Here is a 22,480-nt window from a genome sequence, read left to right as displayed (position 1 = left end):
TAGCCCCCCTTCCTGATGTACAATATAAAGGACAATTGTGTTCAAAAATAGAATCTCTCTTTATTGAACAAAACTGGGGGAGACTGGGAAAAGGAGGTGGGAGAGGGGAAGAGAGAGGGTGGGAGAGGGGAGGGCAACTACAGTGATGAGGGGTTTCGAACAGGTCCCATATGAAGAGAGGCTAAACAGACTGGGACTTTTCAGCTTAGAAAAGAGGAGATGGAGTGGGGATATGATAGAGGTCTATAAAAGCATGAGTGGGGTGGAGAGGGTGCATACAGAAAAGTTCTTCATTAGTTCCCATAATAGAAAGACTAGAGGACACCAAAGGAAAGGAATGGGTAGCAGGCTTCAAACTAGTAACAGAAAGTTGTTCTTCACAAAGCAAAGAGTCAACCTGTGGAACTCCTTGCTGCAGGAGGCTGTGAAGGCTAGAACTAGAACAGAGTTTAAAGAGAAGTGAGATCAATTCATGGAGGTTGGGTCCATGGAGTGGTATTAGCCAGGGGGTAGGAGTGGTGTCCCTGCCCAAAGTTTGTGGAAGGCTGGAGAGGGATGGCACGAGACAAATGGCTTGGTCACTGTCTTCGGTCCATCCCCTCCAGGGTACCTAGGGTTGGCTGCTGTTGGCAGACAGGCTACTGGGCTAGATGGACCTTTGGTCTGACCCAGTACAGCCATTGTAAGCTCAGGGCCCAGGGTCGGGGGTCTCAATGGACCACCTTGATTTTCATGCCAACCTGCTCCTGGGTGGCCAGGCTGGCAGCTCTCCTGCCCTAGACGGCCACTTTCCTGTGCCTAGTGTGGAGGTCGTGGACGAGGTCCACGATGTCCGCACTAGACCAGGCAGGTGCCCGCCTCTTGCGGTCCTGGGCAAGCTCCTGGGAGCCGCCAGCCTGGTCCCGGGAAGAGGGGGAGGGCTGGAGGGCATCGGGTAGCTGGCTCGAGCTGTGCCAGGTGCAGGGTCTGCTAGCTGGGTGCTGGCAGGCTTGCACCTGGCATGGGCACCGTAGCCAGCCCATGCCCCTTTAAGGGGTCCGGGGCCGGGAGGGGGGCATACGAGTTTCCCTGGTGTTGGCCAGAGTGGCCACCAGGGAAAGCTGGCGAGGGCTAGTCTCCCACTAGTTCGAATTAGGGGGCTACACACCCCTTAATTCGAACTAGTAAGTTCGAACTAGGCTTAGTCCTCGTAGAATGAGGTTTACCTAGTTCGAACTAAGCGCTCCGCTAGTTCGAATTAAGTTCAAACTAGCGGAGCGCTTGTGTAGCACCTATCAAAGTTAATTCGCACTAACGTCTGTTAGTTCGAATTAACTTTGTAGTGTAGACATACCCATATAGAGCTGAAATGTATCTGCCCCCTTGATATAACCCACTACACCGCATTTCCTTTCCAGAGCTGAGAGAAAGCCCAGGAGTCCTGACAGGGCCTCTCTCTCGCCACAGAGTTAGTAACAAAGTAAGAATATACACTAACATTTCAAGGCTAACCAGTGTCCTCAGGTGACTTGCCCCAAGATGTCAGAGTATGAGGGTTAGAGCTGAGTTGATCTAATATTTATTTAATTTTCTTTCTTTTATATACAAATTAGATACAGTGCTACTGTCAGCTAACTGCTAAGTTGACTGTCAACCCCCCCCCGTAGTTTTCCAGTACCTTGATAGTCCCTGGGTAGAGATGATGCATGTGTGGAGAATGGTGGATTTGGTGCTTGGCTTGTACTGACTGTGTTCAGTAACACTGCTGAAGCCTCTGTACTCAGTCCACCTCCCCATGCTTTCACTCTCCTTCCCATCACGGCATGCACAGGTTCTCCCCCCAACCCCCAAAATCTGAAATGATACCCCTGGTGCCTCCTGGTAATGATAAACCTTATATCTTTTTGGCTGCACCGTGTGAATAGGTTTTGGTTTGAGATTGTTCTGAGCTGAAAGATATGGAGGATTTTTCTGAGGCAAGTTGTATGAAATGAACTTTATCATTCCCCAACATTGTGCACTATAAAGTAGCTGTGAAAGTACACAGCTCTGAGAAATCTAGAGTTTGGTTGTGGTGTTGTATTTTAATCATTTCCAGATTATATTGAATGAAGCTCAGATTCTATGCTGAGGGAGGCGCTATCTTCTGGCAGGTTCAACCATGCTGGATTGGTTTGTGTGGGAGACACCAGACAGATCAGACACTCTGGTCCTCCAGGTTTGGGTTTAGGCATAGAGCTAACAAATCTGTCCTGTACAAAAACAAAATATATTACAGAACCAGCAGTGGAGACATTCACCATTATGGCATTTGATGGCCTTTAGGCCTGACTCAAAGTTTGGGTTAAAATTGTGAATATTCTGTAGTCAATCTGTGCTGTCTGATCTATGGTCCATGTACTATTAGTAGGGCCCTACCAAATTCATGGGCATGAAAAATGCATCAAAGCCCAACGAATCTGGACAACCCTTGTGAAATCTGGTCTTTGTGTGCTTTTACCCTACTCTATACAGATTGTATGGAGGAGAACAGCATATCTCAAACTGGCAGTCCTGACCCAAAAGGGAGTTAAGGGGGAAGGGTTACAAGGTTATTTTAGGGGGTGTTGCTGCATTGTCACTCTTACTTCTGCACTGCCTGCAGTTCTAGGGAACTGGAGATCACTGGCTCTTAGCTGAGCACCTGGCTCTGAAAGCAACACCCCTTCCAGCAGCTGCACAGAAGCAGCAGTGGCAATGCTATAGAATACCAGCCTTACTTCTGGGCTGCTGCCTTCAGAGCTGGGCAGCCAGAAAGTAGCAGCTGCTGGCTGAGGCCCTAGCTCTGTAAACGTCAGGGCAAACATAAGGGTGGTAACACCATATCATGCCATCGTTACATCTGTGCTGCTGTTGGCCAACAGCCATCGCTGTCCAGCAACCCAGCTCTGAAGGCAGCGCTATTGCCAGCAGCAGCATAGAGTAACAGTACTGCAGCCCCCTCCCACACACACACAATAACCTTGTGACCCGCCTGCACAACTCATTTAAGGGTCAGGACCCCAGAAATTACACCCCCATGAAATTGCAGATTTAAATAGCTGACAATATGAAAGCTACAATTTTTAAAAAGCTATGGCTGTGAAATTGACCAAAATGGACAAGGAATTTGGTAGGGATCTTATTACACTATTACAAACTAAGAAACAATGAGGAGTCCTGGGCAGAGTTCCCTCTAAGCTGCGTGGCAGCACAGCTTCACAGGTGATTAATCAGCCCTGCCCAGTCAGTCAGCTCTGGCACAGAGCCCTGAGCCTCTGACTGGGCGGGGGTGACGGTGCAGTGTTTCCTCTAAGATTTTCCAGCCATGAGTGGAGAGAGTTTTGTCTTGTGCACCAACACTGAGGTCATGTGCGCTTGTTCGGATGTGTGGCACCGTGGCACCCACCTCTTGCTAACAAATATCTTAGATATAGATGTTATGGAAGAAAGAATACTAAAAGAAGGGAAAGAATACTAAAACAGGAATACTAAAACAAGGGCTCACAACTGTGAGTAGTCTCAACATCAATGGGACTATTCACAGTAATAAGCACTTTGTTTGTTAGTTAGTGGTAGCATAATCAAGCTCCGGCTAATAGTGTTCGAAAGTCATCTGATACATAATGGCTATTCAGTAGTTTATGTGGTAGGGATGTTAAATACTGGGTTAATTTAATAGTCAATTAACCTCATGAATTCTTATCAGTCATTTGATTATTCTATACTTCCCGGGGGTGGGATCGGCAGCCAGTGCAACCCAGCCCCACTCCTGAGGAGCCCCCTGCCACTCTGCACTTCTGCCTCTGTATCAGCTCTCTTTGTGGACTGGCTGCCTGTCGCTCCATGCTGCTGCCTCTGATACAGAAGCAGCAGCGCAGAGTGGCAGCAGCCCCTGTCTGGGCGGGGATCTGAGCTCCCGGACTCCATTTTGAGCCAGAAATGAGCTGGGCTGCCTGCCTGCCTGGCTCCTAATACACTTTAAATGAAGAGCTGCAACGGGGATAGGTCCCAGAGCTAGTGTGAGCCAGGGCTGAGCCAGACTACTGGCCAGTCTGCTAAAAACTTTACTGATGGGGGTGGGGAGGGAATTGCGTGTAGTCTATAAGCTTTTGCTAATTGGTTAATCGAATACACTGTTACATCCCTATTACATGAAAGGGGGTCTGTTGACTCAGCCTATAATCTAGTGGACAGGTGTCCACATTACATAAAACCTGTGGCATTGCAAGTCATGGGCAGCTACAAAGAAAGATATAAATTGGGATTTTGAATTTTTATGCTTTTGAGGATGCATAACGAAAGTCTTGATGGTGGTTGTTGTTGTTATTTGTTTTTTGCATTTGAAAATTTAGGTCTTGAATACTCTGACATTCTGTAGTCAGCTGGTGAACTATTTTTTGTTTTATTTGTAATTCCATGATACTCAAATGTAAGCAGTTGGCGGTGGGAGATTTGGTTTTAGTTAGTGTTTACCTATTTTTCGGGGGAAGGGGTAGGGTTAAAAATATATCTAACTCAAATGTCTAATATCCAGGACAAATGATGTGTGTGTTAAATATTAAAGACACTCATCGTTTCAGTTAAAGTTTGAGCCTGTATCTGAAACCTTTAAAAGTCTTGTTCTAAAAGCAGGGAAAGCTAATCTAACATTCCAGATATCTTAAGATAAAAACAGGCACAAGCACTTAGAGAGAGAAAATATATTGCCCTTTAGATCCTCAGAGGATCCTCAGAGGAGAAACCGTCTTTTTCATTTCATTTACATGGTAGTTCTACTTAATGCATTAACATTTAGTAAGGCATTTAACTGTTTGCAATGTATGAGTATTTATGCAGGTTTGACTAAAGTCTGAACGTTCAGTCCAGCATGCACTGAGCTGAGTGTGGAACTGAGGATATATTTATTATCTATGTGTATGTTTTAAAGTCCCTGAGGCACATTTTTATGACATTACAGATGAAGATAACAAAAACGACTTTACCCTTAAGTAGCACCTAACATACTATTTTATTAAACGTTATGGTTTTTTTAGAAGATTTACAGGATAGTTTAAGAAATCAAGCATAACACTTGACTCTTTTGATCAGTCTCAAGGACTCTTACTTTCTTAATATCATTGGAATGATTTTCTATGAGTCCTAATGATCATTTTTTTCTTCTAAATAGAGACCTGTTACAAGATTATCTTTATAGTAAATTAATGTTTTGTTTTCCCACTTTTTTCCAGAATATTGCCTTACAAACAAAACCCCACACACTTCAATATAAAAATCTAGTAAGATTCTGTCAAAAGACCAAAATCCCAAACAGGCAAGGCATAGAAGCATATTAAAAATTGTTTATAATTTTAGAGAGGCCCAAATTAAGACTTCAAAACCAAATACCTTTAACATTGATGTGGGGCTGGAGCTGGGGCCAGAGCCATGTGGTAACTTCCCAGCTGCTCCTGCCACTTGGTTCCTCTGGCCCCGGCCCCCTGAGCAGGGACTGGGGCCAGGATTGGCTGAGGTGGTATAATGGGGGGACCACTGGATGGGGCTGGCTGAGGCATCATGATGGGGGGCCATGCAGCTGCAGCAGGCACTGGCCACTGGAGCAGGCCCCAGCCCTCCCATCATGCACTATGGCAGGCTCCAGCCCCCCGCCACGCGGCCGGCTCTGGGCCCTTGCTGGAGTAGGCCCCGGCTCCCCGCCACGCAGCAGGTCCTGGCCCACCACTGACACATGCCCTGGCCGCTGGAGTGGGCCCCCCACCATGATGCCTCAACTGGCTCCCCCACCAGCGGTCTCCCCACTACACCGCCTCAACCAATCCCAGCTCCAGCCTGGAGCAGATGCCTGCCATGCCACTCACCTTCAGCAGGAAAGTGAGTGCTGCTGCGCGTCTCTGCAAACAAAGTAAGCGGGCAGAGAATTTTTTGTGCATGGCCACACAGGCAAACACCTTACAGGGAACTATGGTCCTTTGACTCCTTAGAGATGAACAGATTTATTAGGGCATAAGTTTTTGTGGGTAAAACCTCCTTCATCGGATGAAATAGCTTTACCCATGAAAGCTTATGCCCGTTCGTTTCTAAGCACATGTCTACACTAGGAAATTATTTTGAAATACCTCCAGAAATAAATATTTTGAAATAGCACGTCCACAATATAGGGAAGCCTCAAAATCAGTCCGAGGCAGGCTCCCTTAATGTGGACATGCTGCCTTGACTTAGAGGCCCAAGAAGCACTGGAAAGTAATTATTTTGAATGACTCTGAGGAGTAGTTATTTTGAAATAAGCATTATTCCTCATGGAAAGCAGGAGTTATTATTTTGAAATAACCAGCCCCTTATTTCAAAATAATAGGCTTGATAGTGTGGACACACCAGGGCTTAGATGACATGAGACTCCTCATTGTTTTTGCAGATACAGACAAACACGGCTACCCCCTCTAACACTAGGAAATGCTGAGTTTGAATACAGATACATCTGGGGATTCTGGTGACAGCAGAGATGTATTGTACATTACTAAAAACAGCCCTTCTGAGAGGGATTCTGAACTCCTCTAACCTCTGAATATGTGCAGCCTTGCAAGTCACATTTGCCTAGGAATTATTTTAAATTTATTTTTTTACTTTTATAAGAAATAATGGAACTCAAGGAACAGTTGCTCTATTAGCTCAATTGGTAGAATGATTGTGTGCTGTGTGGTGTGGAAGGTCTCAGATTCAGATTCTTCTAATGACCATGGTGGGAGGAGGTTGTTACATATTGTCAACCTGCTGCAAGCCAAAATATACATAGCTTTAGCAGCATGTACGGGAACTATTCTATCGGGACCATTTTACATATTTCCAGAATTTAGTCTCCGTTTTTGGAAGGCTGTGAAGTCTGACAGAATTCTTGCAATAGATGGTTCCTTATCAGTTCATAAATGTCAGTGCAATTCCCAATGAAATGACATACTGTTTTTTTTTATTTCCCAATAGATGAGGAAAAAGAAAATAACAGAGCATCCAAGCCGCACTCTACACCAGCTACTCTGCAATGGTAAGATACCTTTTCTAAAAAAACACCCCCAAAAAACAACAACAAAAAACCTCTTTGATGATTCCTTATTGTTTTCATGCTCTGTTCCCAAGCAAAAAGACTGTAGGTCTGAGAAACCTCGCAAAGCAATAGCATTTTGACTTCATGTAAGCATTCTATTCAGTTGCACTCTATATGGTAATGTGTCTTGCTGGCTGTCCTGTTTATGTTTTTTGTGCACTGAGAAAGTTCACATCCAGTTTGGATAAGTCTTTTGGACAGATGTATCTGCCACCTGAGCAATGAGAGGTTTGTTTTGTTTAATAAATAAACAATAGATAAAGAAAAATAAATGCCAAGGGTTTTTCAGGATTCAAGGTCCTGATTCAGCAAAGCTCTCAACCAGGTGCTAATGTCCATTTCTGTTTGATGGAGTCCGAATGGCATAAAATAGAGCAAGAAAATAAACAGGAGGAGTTGGACTGTCTGATTCACCTCACATGGCATCCTATCCCGGGAGAAGGAAGATAGGGAGGAAAAATTAAGAGGAGGGGCAGGGAGGAAGGAGACAAGGAGGGGCAGGACTAAAAGTAGATGAGACTGCAATAAAGCATTACTGTGCCTAGTGCTGTGAATAAGTGAGGGGCGTTTCACTTGTTCACATGTATTTAATCCATTTCATTTGTGTTTTGATGACACAATCTTTTGAGCTCTGTTTCAGTAACTCATGTCTTCTACTTTTTTAAAAAAAATTGTTAGTTTGTTTCACAGAGTGAAGGGCACAAAATGCTTTGCGGAAGGTTGGGCTTTGGAATTGTGATCGGAAACACTCATTGGTCTGTGGATTAGACCCCAAGTACCCTGTCAGAAATCAGTGTCCCTTGACTTGTTTTAATACTTTTCAAAGCAAATAGCTTGAGAGGCTATGGTTATTGCCACACTATGTCAGTTGTCAGTACTCCTCAGCAGGTCAGGTGATAAATGGATGACTGCCATACAATACCTCACTTAGCAAAAGGTTGGGATACTTATATTGCTGGGTCAGTCTCATAAGACCCATGTCTTTAAAGAGACATTAAGTAAAGGAGCCAGTCTTTAAACATGAGTACCTGATTTTGCACTTGGACCCTTAGATTGTCACTCAGGAACTCAAATACACATTTTAGGAGTGTACGTGCTAATTTGAGCCCCAGATTGGAAAACTTGGGGTTCTAATTTCTCCATCCCAGTATGAAAATTAGGTTGGTGGTCTACCTCCAACATGCTTTGCCGTGGACCTGAATGAATAAATTGCAAAGAATAATCCATCCAATGATTTTGCCTCTTTTCCGGCATGTGGAATATTCATGAGCAGATTGCTGTTTTGTCACATTTGTTAAAGTGTATTCAGTGAAATTTTGCATTTTATTTGACTATGGATCGATCTAGAGCAACTAACTGAATAGTCAGTGTTCTGACTGGAGAAAGTCATGAACAATTCTGATGCAAATTCTCACTCAGACTTGCAAATTTAAATGATTGAATTTGACTATGAAAATCACTTTCTGCAAGTATCTGTGCCAAAGAAATTCAGTCTTTCCGATGTTTGGTCAGTGAATGAAAAAGGCAAGTGTGTATGGCCAAAGAGAACTCATTAAAAAGTGAAAAGTGACTATTCATAGGTGTATTGTTATTTTGCATTATTCACCCAGTCTATTTTACCTCAGTACAATGTAAGACTCTCAATCTAAAATAAAATAGCCAACAGTGTTTAGCAGCCACAAATTCAGGACATTGTTTATTTTGTGGTAGTGCCAGTTAGAAGTCTCCCTCCCCTCCCCTCCCCCAGGAGCAAATAACAGAGTAGCCAAGAAGTGAGACTGAATTGGAACACATGCCAGTGATAGCGCTCTGAAAAGAAGACATGTAAATTCTATAAACAATATTCAGCCAAATACTTCCAAGCTTCCTCAGTCATAAAGGTTAGTAAATCCCTAAACTCCTGGGACATTGAGCTCTGCTGGAATGCATTCTGCACAATAATGCCCATTCAGAAGCATTTGCCAGAGAATCCTAGAATTCAGAAATGGAAACCGCTTGTTACATCATGCAAATCTATCTGCTTCCTGCTACCCACACATTATGTTATGTTCCTTCACATTTATCTAGTGCACACATTTCCCTTTTTGACTTTTTGTAGCACATTTAGTTTCCTCCGTTGAATATGCCACTCAGAAATATCGGCGGAAACAGAACTAGACACAGCAGCTTTCTACTGTATTTTTTAAATATTTTTGCTTGTGTCAAAATAAATAATTCAATTAGCTTATTGATTGATGCCCTAGAGCTTCACAATCCAGCAGTGGTGTCACATAAAAGTAGTCTAGTGTTTCTTTCTTCTGTTTTTTTATCTTAGTATTATCTCTTTGATTGTCATTGTTCATCTGACCTGGAGAAGCTATGCTACTGGATAGATTATACTGTATACAAGTAGACATTCAAATATCTTGGCCAGAATGCTGTAAAGTGCTAAGCTTTTATGACGTGAAGATGTCATTTACACATTTCTAAAAAGCCTAACTCATTAGCACAGATTAATCATCATATTGTGATAGCACCAAGTAGCTATAGTCATGAACCAGAACCCCTTGCACTAGGTGCTGTACAAATTAGGAATGTAATAGGATAACAATCTACATGGTTAACCGATAAGCCTTGGCTTTTTGGTTACTGTGAACAGTTAAACGCAGGCTCCTGCCCTGCTCCCAGGGAGCTGGATGCCACCCTGCACTCTGGACTTTGTTTCAAAGCCTGCAGTGTGGGGTGGCAGCCAGCTCCCTGGGAGCAGGGCAGGAGCCAGGAGTTGGTACATGCACCATCCCATCCCATCCCAGCATGCACCATCTCCTGGGGAGCTGTCTGCTGCCCCACGCTGCAAGTGCATGTAACCGTGTAACTACTGAAAACTTCAGCAGTTACATGACTACCCAATTACCTGCTTTTTAACATCCTTAGTACAAACACAAAATAAAACATATTTTGTTATTTAGTTTCATGTTTGACAGCTCTGCCTGCTATTGCCTTGGACTTTGTCTTTGCATGACTATGAAAGAAGGCCAAATTCAGTTGGCTACAGCCTAGTAAGTAGTCTCTGGGCCAAATTCAGCAGTGATATGAATTACTCATTGGACATAAGTGGCAAAATAATGTAAAGAGGATTAAGAGAAATAGGCCTTCCCTGTCATAGTAATTCCATCTATAAATCTAGGAATTCACTGTAGTTACATTGCAATAACTTGGAATATTCTGTAGCGTCTCATTTCAAAATAAAAGTCCATGTGATCAACACTTACAAAAATATTATTCAGCTGCAGAATCATCCCTTTTAATCTAGAAGTGTGTAAGTACAAAGGGGGACAGTAATAGGGGCAAATAAAATTGTCTTTCCTATAGAAAATGAGAGGTTTTATTGCAATACTATGAGTGGTACAAAAGCTCTCCTAGTGAACTACTGGATTGCTTTATTAGGAGGACACACATATATTTCTGATAATGATTTGTTAGGTAGCAGATTGAATTCATTATCCTTTTACAATACTGTAGGATGAAGCTGAATTCAAAATATGATAAAGTTGTTAAATAAAAGGCAGGAAAATAAAAGAAGTGGAGTAAAATGGGGGGGGGGGGCTTGATCATTAAAAAAAAAGTTCAGGTATAATGGAGCATTCTTCAGTGTAAGACTAATGACTCCCTGTGAAAGAGAGGAGAAAAAGAGAAAAATTCATCAGATATGAGCAGAAATAATTAACTGCTTTTCTTTCTGTCCTGTCTTGGTCAGGGAAGCTGACATGCCAATTAGCAGCTATGGTATAGAAATGAACTCACTGGGTTTTGAAAAGAGGTCTTGTTAAAGGTCTATGAATTTGGGGAACGATGTCATGATGATATTCCTGTAGAAACCAAGGAAGAATAGATGTTGCCCTTACAAACCGATTCCATTCATCCATCCAGATATCTTATTAAAATAGTTTGCAGTCACAATAACTGTCATGGAAGGAAGGTCTGTCAAAGGCAGAAAAACAGAGTTATTTGGAGATCTGAACTTTTACAGGTAACTACTTAAAGGGCCATGTTTGCTTTAAAATCCAGGTTTCCTGAGCAAATATTGATTTCAACTATATAATTAACAAAAAAAAGGAGTGTACCCTTTCTGACCCTCTTTCAGCAAGATACTATAAACACGGGAGTAAGAGCATTGAAGTCAGTGGGACCTCTCATGAGTTTCATGTTAGACATGATGTGCTTAAGTACCTGCCTGAACTAGGGCCTCTCTGCTTTGGCAAAGATCACCTTTCAGAAATAACGTTCAAAGCCACACGTTCTCAGACCAAGAGATTTATAATTTATAATCTCACCTATTTGGAAAATCTCACGATTTAAAGGCAAAGTGTGTGTGCGCACCCTCAATATTTTTATTGAAAATTAAAAATAGTGTGAGGAATTATTATCTTCTGAGGTAGAATAGGACAATAGCTTAATGTTGCATTCAGCACCTGGTAGATTCTTTTTATCCTGTGTTGTACATTCACATCGGTAAGCAGCTGTTGTACGTTACTTGATCTGTGGAGAGCCTTACATTGAGGCAAATATTTTATTTTAGCTAGTCCTGTTTCCTTTATGTAAAGGAGCTTGCAATCAGGCAGAAGTGAAAGTATTTAAAATATTTCAGGATGTTTCAGGTGACGCTGGCTTTGACTCATCATATAGGGTGCATCAGAACGTTGCCACGTTGTGATTTCTTTATTCTGTCATTGTGCATTCATTCGTTTAACCCAATATGCTTCAAAGTAATGATACCGTTATTAAAATAGCACCTAGGAATTTTAGTCAAGGACCATGTGCTAGGTACTATACGAACAAACAACAAAGAAGCCAATCCTTGTCCCTGTGAGCTCACAATCTATATATTAAATAGAATGCAACAGAAAAATGGGGGAAGGGGGAATTGGAAAGATGAGGCAACAATAAAACAGAGGTTAACTGAAAAGTAAAGGTCACTGCAGGTTTGCACAGTATGTATAATTCAGAGCAGCCAACATATCTGCAGTTTTCTTTGTTTGGTATTTGCTTTTTAAGGCTGGAGGAGAACTATGAGATTGCAGAAGGCGTTTGCATTCCTCGAAGTGCTCTCTACATGCACTATTTGGACTTCTGTGAGAAAAATGACACGCAGCCTGTTAACGCTGCCAGCTTTGGGAAGGTGAGTCTAAACTCCAATGAGAAGCCTTTCTCAATTGCTCCCTAACCTTGTTCTGGTCATATTTTGATATTTAAATATAAAGGCTCTAACCTCAGGAAAACTGTCACTTCAAGTCAGAGGAATATGGTTCATATTAAAACTCCAAGAAAAACATGAAACATTTTAAACACTTAGAAGGTAAGCATCACTTCTCACAATGGTTAAAGTAAACATGTTTTTTAAAAATGGTGGTTTTTATGACCTTCCTGTTCGTGGCAGCCATTTTGCTTCAAAATGGCATTGATGGCATTGGTAACATAGAAACTAAACACGAGGGAGCGCAAATAACTGTTATTCCTTAATACTGCTCTAAATGTGATCAGAATAATTCTAAGTGTTATTAAAAAGCTCTTGGTGTGGACAGAAATGTGCATTAATTTTGCAGAAATATTGTAATGCCCACTGACTTCGGTACAAATACTCCTGATTTACAGTAACATGAGAGAAGCGAACCAGGCCCATTATATGTTTTGTGTTGGCCTTCTGTGATTGTACAGATGCAATCAATAAATTGTAGTTGTGCATTTCAGTATGGAGTTTCAACGTCTTTTTAGGCGCTCCCAGCAACCTGGAACATCACCAGATTTATTGTTTCTTACTGTTTGAATTTGCAGATAGGTGAGCTTGTGAAGTGCTAAATGGAATTATGTCAAATTTACTTAAAAGTGGGAGTTACTCAAGAGAAAATAAACCCTGGGCATTCACATCTTGTATTTTGGGATATGACATGCTGAAATTTGCCAACCATTTTTTGAAAGTTTGCAAGCATTGGTCTGAAGCTCATTTCAGTGAAAGCTAGTCTCATTTACTGTTTACAATGTTAAGTGTACAGCAGTGCAATTTGATTTACAGAATCAAAAATTTTGCTGGTATTATTTCCTAACAAAGAAGCCAAAAGAGGAGAAAACATTTAATGGAATGTTTTCTTCTGTATTTCATGTTTGTTTTAAGTAACCTAGTGAAGGAAGTAAAATGCATTGTGTGGCAAGTTTTGCTGAATAATTGCTATAAAACCCTAAGCAGTTGGTTGACATTTCATTAATGTTCTATTTAGATATAATACATGAAAATTTGGGTTTTGTTCAAACTTTTGTTTGTTCTATTTGCTATCTCATTGCTACTAAGTGAGTAATAGTGTTCCAATGCCTAATTTAAGAACAATGGAAAGTAGTAACAAATTTCTTACAGAGTGACAAATTTGGCAGAGGTAAAATTTCTATTATATCTTTGCTGCCTTTACTAAAAATGTGTATAAATGATGCATATACAGTAAAACTTTAAATTGTTTCACCGGGAAAAAAAAAATGGTTTGCCTATCTGAAACATTACGATGCACTGGTGACCTCTCAAAATGCATCGGTCTTTCCAGCCACCTTAGGTAAAGAGACATTTAAGCCCTTTTCCTTCCCCAAAGATTTAGTTTGGAGTACCTTGAACTTGCAAAACATGTGCAGTTGTCCCAAATGCTGATTTTTACCAGCTGTTTGCAACACCCAATATAGAGTCATGGATTTAAGTCAGATCCGCTGGGCCAGTGGTTTCTCTTCACCGTAAACAGGAACCCCCACAAATGATTCTCCTCACTGTATCCTATTATGCAGTATTTTGTGTATGGAAATTACCCCCAAATCTATGTTCCCAGCAACAGGGAATCTGAGTGAATTGGTACAGCCACGGTGGTGAGGCAGGAGGTGATCTGTAGGAACCTAAATGCAGCAAAATGGCTATCAAACCTACTATTGGGCTATGTCTACACTGCCCCCATTTCGTGCAAAAAATATGCAAATGAGGTGAAGTGTGGAATATCGCCGTGCCTCATTTGCATAATTAATGAGGCTCCATTTTTGCGTAAGAGGCTTTTGCACAAAAAGGAGCCATCTACACGGCTCCTTTTTTCACAAAAACCCCCTCTTGTGCAAGAGCCGTTCTTCCTGAAAAAAATGCAGAACAGCTCTTGTGCAAAAGGCTCTTGCGCAAAAACGGAGCCTCGTTGATTATGCAAATGAGGCATGGCGATATTCCATGCTTTGCCTCATTTGCATATTTTTTGTGCAAAATGGGGGCAGTGTAGACATAGCCTTGCCGTGTGGAGATATCAAACACTTACAAGGACCAGTGAGGCAAACAATCACTCCATGCAATCAATGACTCTGCAGTTGATTTCTCCCTTCCTATAGACACACTACTAGAGTTCTAACAAATTGTGCTGCTGTAGCAGGACAGCTCTAAAAGCAGTAATTTTTAAAGTTTGCATGCTGTAAGTGCCTTGGGGGAGGGGCTGTCCTTCCAGGCGCAATATAATAGGTGCCAATTGGGGGTTTCCATATTTAGATGGCTGAACAGAAACCCGGACACATTTGCCCTTATGGCCACTCATCTGTGCACTGCAGCTGTCCTTTACTCCAGAGAAAGAGCTTGGTTGTTCTGTCAAATCTGTTAGTGAAGTTATGGAGAATTCGCCTTTGAGTGGATCTCACTGAATTTATGATTCATCTATGAACTTTGAACTTTGTGGGCAATGTTAAACATAAGGGCTCCTGCTTTTTTATTGATTGATTTTTTCAATAGATTGTTTTAAAGCACAGAGCTTTCTGTCCTGAGCTAAAAATTACCTGTGTGTACTGAGTAAAACTCTACCACATTACCTCTGCTGAGACAGTTATTTCTTCTCGATTAATATAGTGCCACTGATACCACTGGTACATTTAAAGTTTCATTTATAAATACCATGTTGGGGAATCTTTGTCTTGCCTATGAATGTTTGGTCTAGGCCAAGATCTGGGATTCAAGGTTTCAAGTCAGGAGTGCCTTTAAAATTGCCTGTCAATGGAATAAACCTACAATGGAACAAAAATAAAAGGGAGCTTAAAAAAAGGGAATATTGATTCATGCTGTAGGTAAATTTACCAAAAACTTCAGCCTTCTCTTTTATATCCTTTTCCTTCCCCAGCACCAAGTGGCCTCTCACACAGTCACTTCCTTCCTCTTTGTTTCTTTCATGACCCCATATGCTCCTCGCTCTCTTAATCCCTCCTCCTGAAGGTATAATCTCTTCCCTCCACAACTTTCTGTTTTAACACTTGTCCCAGACATCCTGAATGGCTCCCATGGGGGAATTCTGCAGTGTCTCATGATGGGTCTATATTCCCTCCCAGTGTCTTCCATGCAACTCCATTGTGAATCCTGGAGGTTCTATACCTCTTTCCATTGTGTCCTTATTTTGATGCGATGCTGCTGAGTCTTCGAACAGCTGCAGCAAATAAACATTTTAAAAAGGACAAAGAACTAGGCATTCAAAACGATGCAAAAAATTACAGGCTGGATCTCAATCCTACTAAGGCCACTATACACCCTCTTTGGTAGCATCAAGGGCACGCTGACAAAGCAGTGTAACATGGCCTGTAATATAAGCCCCATGTTTTAAATGTAAAGGGGGTTATAGCAATGTCAATGATGGGAACGGTGATTCTTATAACTTTTCTATATGGCCTTTGAGTAGAAGCAATTTTACATTATGCTGGTATAGCTTCTATCATTTGGGGGACTAGTATAAACTATACAGGGTGTCCCCACTATAAGTAGCCTCGGTATACATCTGTTCCACACTAAAGTCGTTGACGTTTGTAGAAACTGATACGTTATAAGTCCTCCCATTCCGTGCTGTAAGTCCTCCCCAATTTGTTTAAATGCAAGTCTGACACGGGAAAAAAATTCCCCGCTTTAAGTTGTTTTGCTATAAGTCCAAGTTTTTTGGAACGTATCTTGGACTTATAGCGAGGACGGCCTGTATTAGCAAAAGCACTTTTATTGATGTAAGCTGCATTTACTCTAGGGGGTTTGCCAATATAGCTATACCAGCAAACCTCTTCTAATATAGACAAGGTTTTAATGTAAACAAGGAACAGGCCTTTTTATATGTAAGATTTTTTTCATTTTATAATTAGAAAAATCTTCACAATCAAACTTTGGTGGACGATCAGACCACAGTGTAGTCAGGGTTCATATCCAGAAGGAATCACTGGCTCTTCTAAGGTGACTTCCTCTATAATACCGGCCACCAGTAAATATTATCCCAGTTTTAGAGAGGAAAACAAAGGCACAGAAATTTATCTAAGATCACATGTCAGCTCAGCAGCAGAGCCAGGAACAGAACATGGGTCTCCTGCAGAGCTTAATTGGCAATGAAAGTGATGCTGGGCCTCAAGCAAATTTTGACTTTCATAATTGACAGGGCAAACCTAGAGGGCTATGAACTACCAACCTAGAGGTTCTGGGGCTCAGCTCTGGTAAGCCCTGGAAATACATTAAGCAGTAGTCCGCTGATTCCTATGCTAGTTTCCTGTCTAGTAGACCACGCCAATCCTTAGATGTAAACACTTCTCCCACCCGGTTCTCTTTCCAGTATTGTCCAGGGGAAATATCTAATAAAAGATCGTATGGGGTGTGACAGTTGTCCATGCCAAAGACTTCAGGCCATGTACTAATGAAGGGTGTCACACGCAGCACATCCGCATTTAGAAAATATGACATACGTCTGTGCCTGCTCACCAGTTATGTTTTCTTAGAGTCTTGCAAGTCGATTGGCTCAGGACTCAAGGACGAGGGAAAAACAATTCCCTCTTTAAAGTACATGAGTTAGTTTACTGTAGCAGAGGAGAGGACTGAAGAGGAGTTTGCCCTTGTGAAATGGCTATGGGACAAGCCAAGCCCTGTGCACTACTCAGAAGTGGACTAAATATCCTCCGGACAAGCTTGTCCTTGTGTGCAACAGTCATTCTTCCGATGGACACATTTCAGCGTTGTGAAAGTGCTAAAGCGAAGTACTTCCTGGAGAGGCCTGAGCAACAGAACCCTGCAGCTTCCTGCTTGGTCCACGCCTGCTGCTTAATTCAGGAAATTGGCCCGGGAGCTGTCTGAGCATCGATGCCGATTCTGGCTTACTGTTGCTACAGACCTTGCTTTTTTTCGCTGTGTCTTGGTCCTTATCCTGCCTTTGACCCCAGGCTGGCTTGGCCTTGGTACCTGTCTCCTGACTCAGCTTGGTAACTACTCCTGAGTCCTGCATTCAACCCTGAGTCCTGCATTCAACCAGCAGACGCTACTGATCCAGTTACCCACACCCTGAGCATTGCAGGCAGCGACAGCTCAACTGAGAGTCTGGGCCAAAGTGTTTGATGGTGTTTGAAAAAACAAGGATCTGTTTGTGCATTAGGCTGAATTCCATCTGACTGGATGAGCTCTTGAAACGGATGATTTTTGTATATAACTGGATCCAAGCAAGGGCTTCACAAAACTTACCCTCTGTCAGACCCTTTAGGAAAGATCCTACTCAACAGATAGGGTATGTCTACACTACCCCGCTAGTTCGAACTAGCGGGGTAATGTAGGCATACCGCACTTGCAAATGAAGCCCGGGATTTGAATTTCCCGGGCTTCATTTGCATAAGCGGGGAGCCGCCATTTTTAAATCCCCGCTTGTTCGAACCCCGTGCAGCGCGGCTACACGGGGCTCGAACTAGGTAGTTCGGACTAGGTTCCTATTCCGAACTACCGGTACACCTCGTAGAACGGAATAGGAACCTAGTCCGAACTACCTAGTTCGAGCCCCGTGTAGCCGCGCTGCACGGGGTTCGAACAAGCGGGGATTTAAAAATGGCGGCTCCCCGCTTATGCAAATGAAGCCCGGGAAATTCAAATCCCGGGCTTCATTTGCAAGTGCGGTATGCCTACATTACCCTCCTAGTTCGAACTAGGAGGGTAGTGTAGACATACCCATAGTTACTAGCATAGGGACCACTGATTAAAGTTGGTGCCCAAAGCCTGCCTTTATCTTCCTTGATAATGTCAGTTGGGACATAGCAATGCTTAATGTCACACTCTAGACTTAGGGTTGGATTATGACCTCATCCTAAACAATCTCATTGGTATCACAGTGTTTGGAACAGGGGTAGAGTACCCTCCCACTATGCCCCCTCCACTCCATCCTTCACAAGTAAGTGAGCATGGAGGAAGTAACCAGTAGATATAGTCATGCCTCCTCACCACTATCCACTGATCAGCAGAGCTGGATGGATGCAGGCAGAGGAGGGAGAATTTTCAATGGGCTGATTTATCATGCTCCTTCCCCTCAGTGGAAGAGGGGTGTTCTGGAAGCATTGTGTTCCAATGGGGTGCATCTGCAGCACTGTGCATTCCTTCTGTTTTTCCTGGGGCAGTGTATCTACATGATGCCCTATAACGAGGACTAATCCTAGAATGTGTGTCTGGGGAGGTTTCTGTTAGGCTTTTCAAAAGCACCTGGCATTGGAGTGGTTGGTAAAACTCCAGCTGGCTTCAATGACAGTAGAGTTAGGTCAAAGCTGAGGGGCTATGTGAAATGCACTTTTCCTGTATTACATTGAAGGTACCTGTAGTATTTGTGATTCATGTTTTAACACTGATGGGAAACACAGACACACCAGCTCTGAGAGAGAGAGAGAGAGAGAGAGAGAGAGAGAGAGAGAGAGCTCTTTTCTGCTGTGAACAGGAGGAGAATGACCACCATGGCAGAGTTGTCTTAGACCAGATCAATAAAGATAATTATCCGCAAACGGGAATAGCAGACCCTGCTTTTTGTATTTCATTTCACACAAGCAACGACTGTGTTTCAGTATTGGAAACCCCAGAAAGTACACAGTTCCTCAGTCAATGTTTGATGAATGATAGGCCCTGCTGGGGAAACTGGAGACAGACCTGAATGGCAGGAATTACTATCAGGGGTAATATAGTCCTGTATTTTGTTATCGGGGTGAGTGTTTCTTTTGAACTGTTTAGAACTTACTTGATCATTCTAAATTCTAGTCCGGAACGCTGAATCATGCCTCTGTCACCAGAGGCATGTAGATTAGGCTACCCGACATAGTAAAATGAAGCGGTGATTTAAATAATCGCCGCTTCATTTAAATTTACATGACTGCCACGCTGAGCCGACAAACAGCTGATCAGCTGTTTGTCGGCTCAGCGCGATAGTCTGGACGCTCCCCTGCCGACATCAAAGGTATTTGTCCACCACCCAGGTATGCCTCCAAGAATTTGAAAAGTTTTCAAAGGCCACTTCGAAATGTAGTCAAAGACCACTCCATGACATTAATGGAGAAGGTGCAAGGTCTGGGATGGAGATTAGGTACAGAAGGGAGCTCGTGGTAGGGGATTGAGGTGCAGGAGGGGGTGCAGTGTTCAGGAGGAGGTATAGATGCAGGAGAGGATTCTGACCTGAAGGAGGGGGTGCAGGGTCTGGGAGGGGGTTATGACCTAGGGCAGGGATGCAGGAGGTGGGGCAGAAGGTTCAAGGGAGGGTGGGATGCCAGGTGCAGGCTTTGACTAGGAGGAGCCTGCCTTAGGCAGTTCCTGGCCAGCAGCCCAGTGAGACCTTCAGGCAGGCTCCCTGCATGCAATGCTCCCACATGCTGCTCAGTATGGCTGGCTACAGGGTCCATGTGCTCTCTGTGTGCCATGCACCCAGGGGGCTCTTTGCACACAGACTGCACCACAAGCACAGCCCAGACAGCTTCCATTGGCCATTTTCCAGCCAATGGCAGATGCAAGATTGTGCTGGGGGTAGGGGCAGAGTGTGAAGTCTCCACCAGGGGTGCACAGAGAACATGTGGCCTCCTGTAGCTGGCCGCTTTGGGTGGTGTATGGGGGTGGGGCAGGCAGGAAGCCCGTCCAAAACTCTCACTGGCAGACTAATTACAGCCTGTGTACCATATTTTGTCCACCACTATCCCTAGGCAATTTATTCCAGTGCTTAACCACTTGGACAGTTAGAAAGTTTTTCTTAGTGTCCAACATAAACCTCCCTTGCTGCAATTTAAGCCCATCACTTCTTGTTCTATCCTCAGACGTTAAGGAGAATATATTATCTCTCTCCCTCCTTGTAACAACCTTTTAGGTACTTGAAAGCTGTTATCATGTCCCCTCTCGGTCTTCTTTTCCATATTAAATAAACCCAATTCTTTCTATCTTCCCTCATAGGTCATGTCTTCTAGACCTTTAATCATTTTTGTTGCTCTTCTCTGGACCTTTTCCAATTTGTCCACATCTTTCCTGAAATGTGACACACAGAACTGGGCACAATTTTCCAGCAGAATAGAATGGAGGAATTACTTCTCATGTCTTGCTCACAACACTTCTGTTAATGCATCCCAGAATCATACTTGCTTTTTTTGCAACAGTGTCACACTATTGACTCATATTTAGCTTGTGGTCCACTATCACGCCTAGATCCCTTTTTGCAGCACTCCTTCCTAGGCAGTCATTTCCCATTCTTTAAGTATGAAATGGATTGTTCCTTTCCTAAGTGAAGTACTTTACATTTGTCCTTGTTGAATTCACCATATTTGCCTCAGACTATTTCTCCAGTTTGTCCAGATCATTTTGAATTATAATCTTATCCTCCAAAGCTCTTCCATCCCCTTCCAACTTGGTTTCATCCTCAAAATGTATAAGTGTACTCTTCATGTAAAACTCCTGTTACTATCTGCCTACAAATCCCAAATGAAACTTAACGTAAAACAAAGTATAATAAAAAAAGTGTAGCACAAAACTGTAGTTTTAGTTTTAATAAGCAACAATGTAAAAACAAAACCACCTTATTCAGCAGATCTCTCTATGTGTGTTCAGATTTATATTTGCTCACTTTAGGAATACAAAAGACAAAATTCTGACTTCACTGAAATCAGTGGCAAAACTCCTATTGATTCCAGTATAGATAGTTTCACACAATATTTTACATCTGTTACTTCTGCAGAACCGCCACTGCTGCAGGGAGGGAAGCTGGATTCTAATTTTGCTCACACATCGCCACCAGAATTATTAAGCAGGTTCAAATTGCTGTCAGATCTTGTCCTCATTTCTATCTGTACAGACTCACAGAATCTTCTTTGCTGGTAATGGAAAGGAAAAAACCCAGCTTGATTTTCAGATCCTAAGTTGAGTTTTCATTTCTGACAGCTAGAAAAAAATCTCTTTACTTATAAACAGAGGAAATTTTCTTTGCCTGTCGCTGAAAGTCCGAGGAGAAGCACATTTTAAAAACAGTCAGACATTTCTGCTTTTCCCATTGATTTCAATGCACAGTGAGCTACTCCCCAACCTACTCAGCCTTGCTTCCTGCCTCTTGGCAGAGATCGAGCTCCATCCATGGAGTTAGAACAAAGTCATCTACAGCCATTTAAACATTGAAAATAAGTTATTCGTTGAATAGCATTTGTGGATTTTGAAATTATACACACCCCACATTTCCCCTCCTAAATTTTTCTGAAAAAATCCTGCAATTTTCCTTTAAAATTTTGCTGGACTTTTAAAAAATAATGTAAACAGAATATTATAAGAAATGCACACTTCAGTAGTGCTCCAGAAAGTATATTTTACTGCTTAACATGGTGTACTTGGAAGAAGGGGGGGAAAGGCAAATCAACCTATTGTCTGCTTTATTTATTCTTCTCTTTTCCTAATCACTTCTTCCCTGGTATGTAGAAATATCTGATTTCTAGATTTCAAGAACTCCCACAGCATCTAATTCATAAGATAATATTTACAGTGTGCACTATAATACTTAATCAGCACTTAACAGACTTTGAAAGTAATTCCATGGGTTTCTTTTGTTGTTTTGAAAGAAAAATTAGGGCAAAAGTAAAATAAAGTAAGTTCGCTTTTGAATCTACTGAAGTAATATTCAACTTTGGGAGTGGAATGGTATGTTCTGAGTGACAGCAACTACCAAAAGAAAAAAGGGGAAAAAATCCCCAGAAAGTGGTTCTTCAACACTGCCTTTTTTCCCACAGCCCTGTGGAGCCCCCAACCCTGTCTGCGGAAACTGAAAGAGAGAGGGGTGGGATTAATGTGTAATTAAAGGGAATTTGGAAGGTTGAGATGTTGCGGAATGTTAGATCAGTAGCTGGAACAGCATGTGGTGTTCTTTAGGCAGGCTTCATTGAATCCATACAAAAAAAGAAAGAGGGGCTGCTTGCCCGTCTGCTCATTTATCAAACAGCTAGGCTGAACTTTCACAGCTCCACAAAAGTGTTTTACTGTTTGCTGAAGTTTTGCTCCAGAAATTAAAGCTCAACAGCCTAGTGAGTGTGAACATACATAGTATTTTTGACATAAACCAAATATGTGCAATGTTCTCAGAAACAAACACAAATCCA

The 22,480-nt window shown here is 42.4% G+C and overlaps 1 protein-coding gene across 2 annotated transcripts in view; it reads left to right on the top strand.

Moving 5' to 3' along the window:
- Window positions 1-22,480, top strand: part of RFX4 (regulatory factor X4) — a 152,162-nt gene that overhangs the window by 49,147 nt on the left and 80,535 nt on the right. For both annotated transcript variants that reach the window (XM_006137986.4, XM_006137987.4), the window contains exons 3-4: window positions 6,973-7,033; window positions 12,128-12,251. In XM_006137986.4, coding sequence (XP_006138048.1) covers window positions 6,973-7,033; window positions 12,128-12,251 — 185 coding nt within the window. The remainder of the gene's footprint in view (window positions 1-6,972; window positions 7,034-12,127; window positions 12,252-22,480) is intronic.

Source organism: Pelodiscus sinensis, chromosome 1 (assembly GCF_052426305.1).
Source record: "Pelodiscus sinensis isolate ZL-2025 chromosome 1, ASM5242630v1, whole genome shotgun sequence".
Taxonomy (NCBI): Eukaryota; Metazoa; Chordata; order Testudines; family Trionychidae; genus Pelodiscus; species Pelodiscus sinensis.
This window is presented reverse-complemented; position numbering and strand designations above follow the sequence as displayed.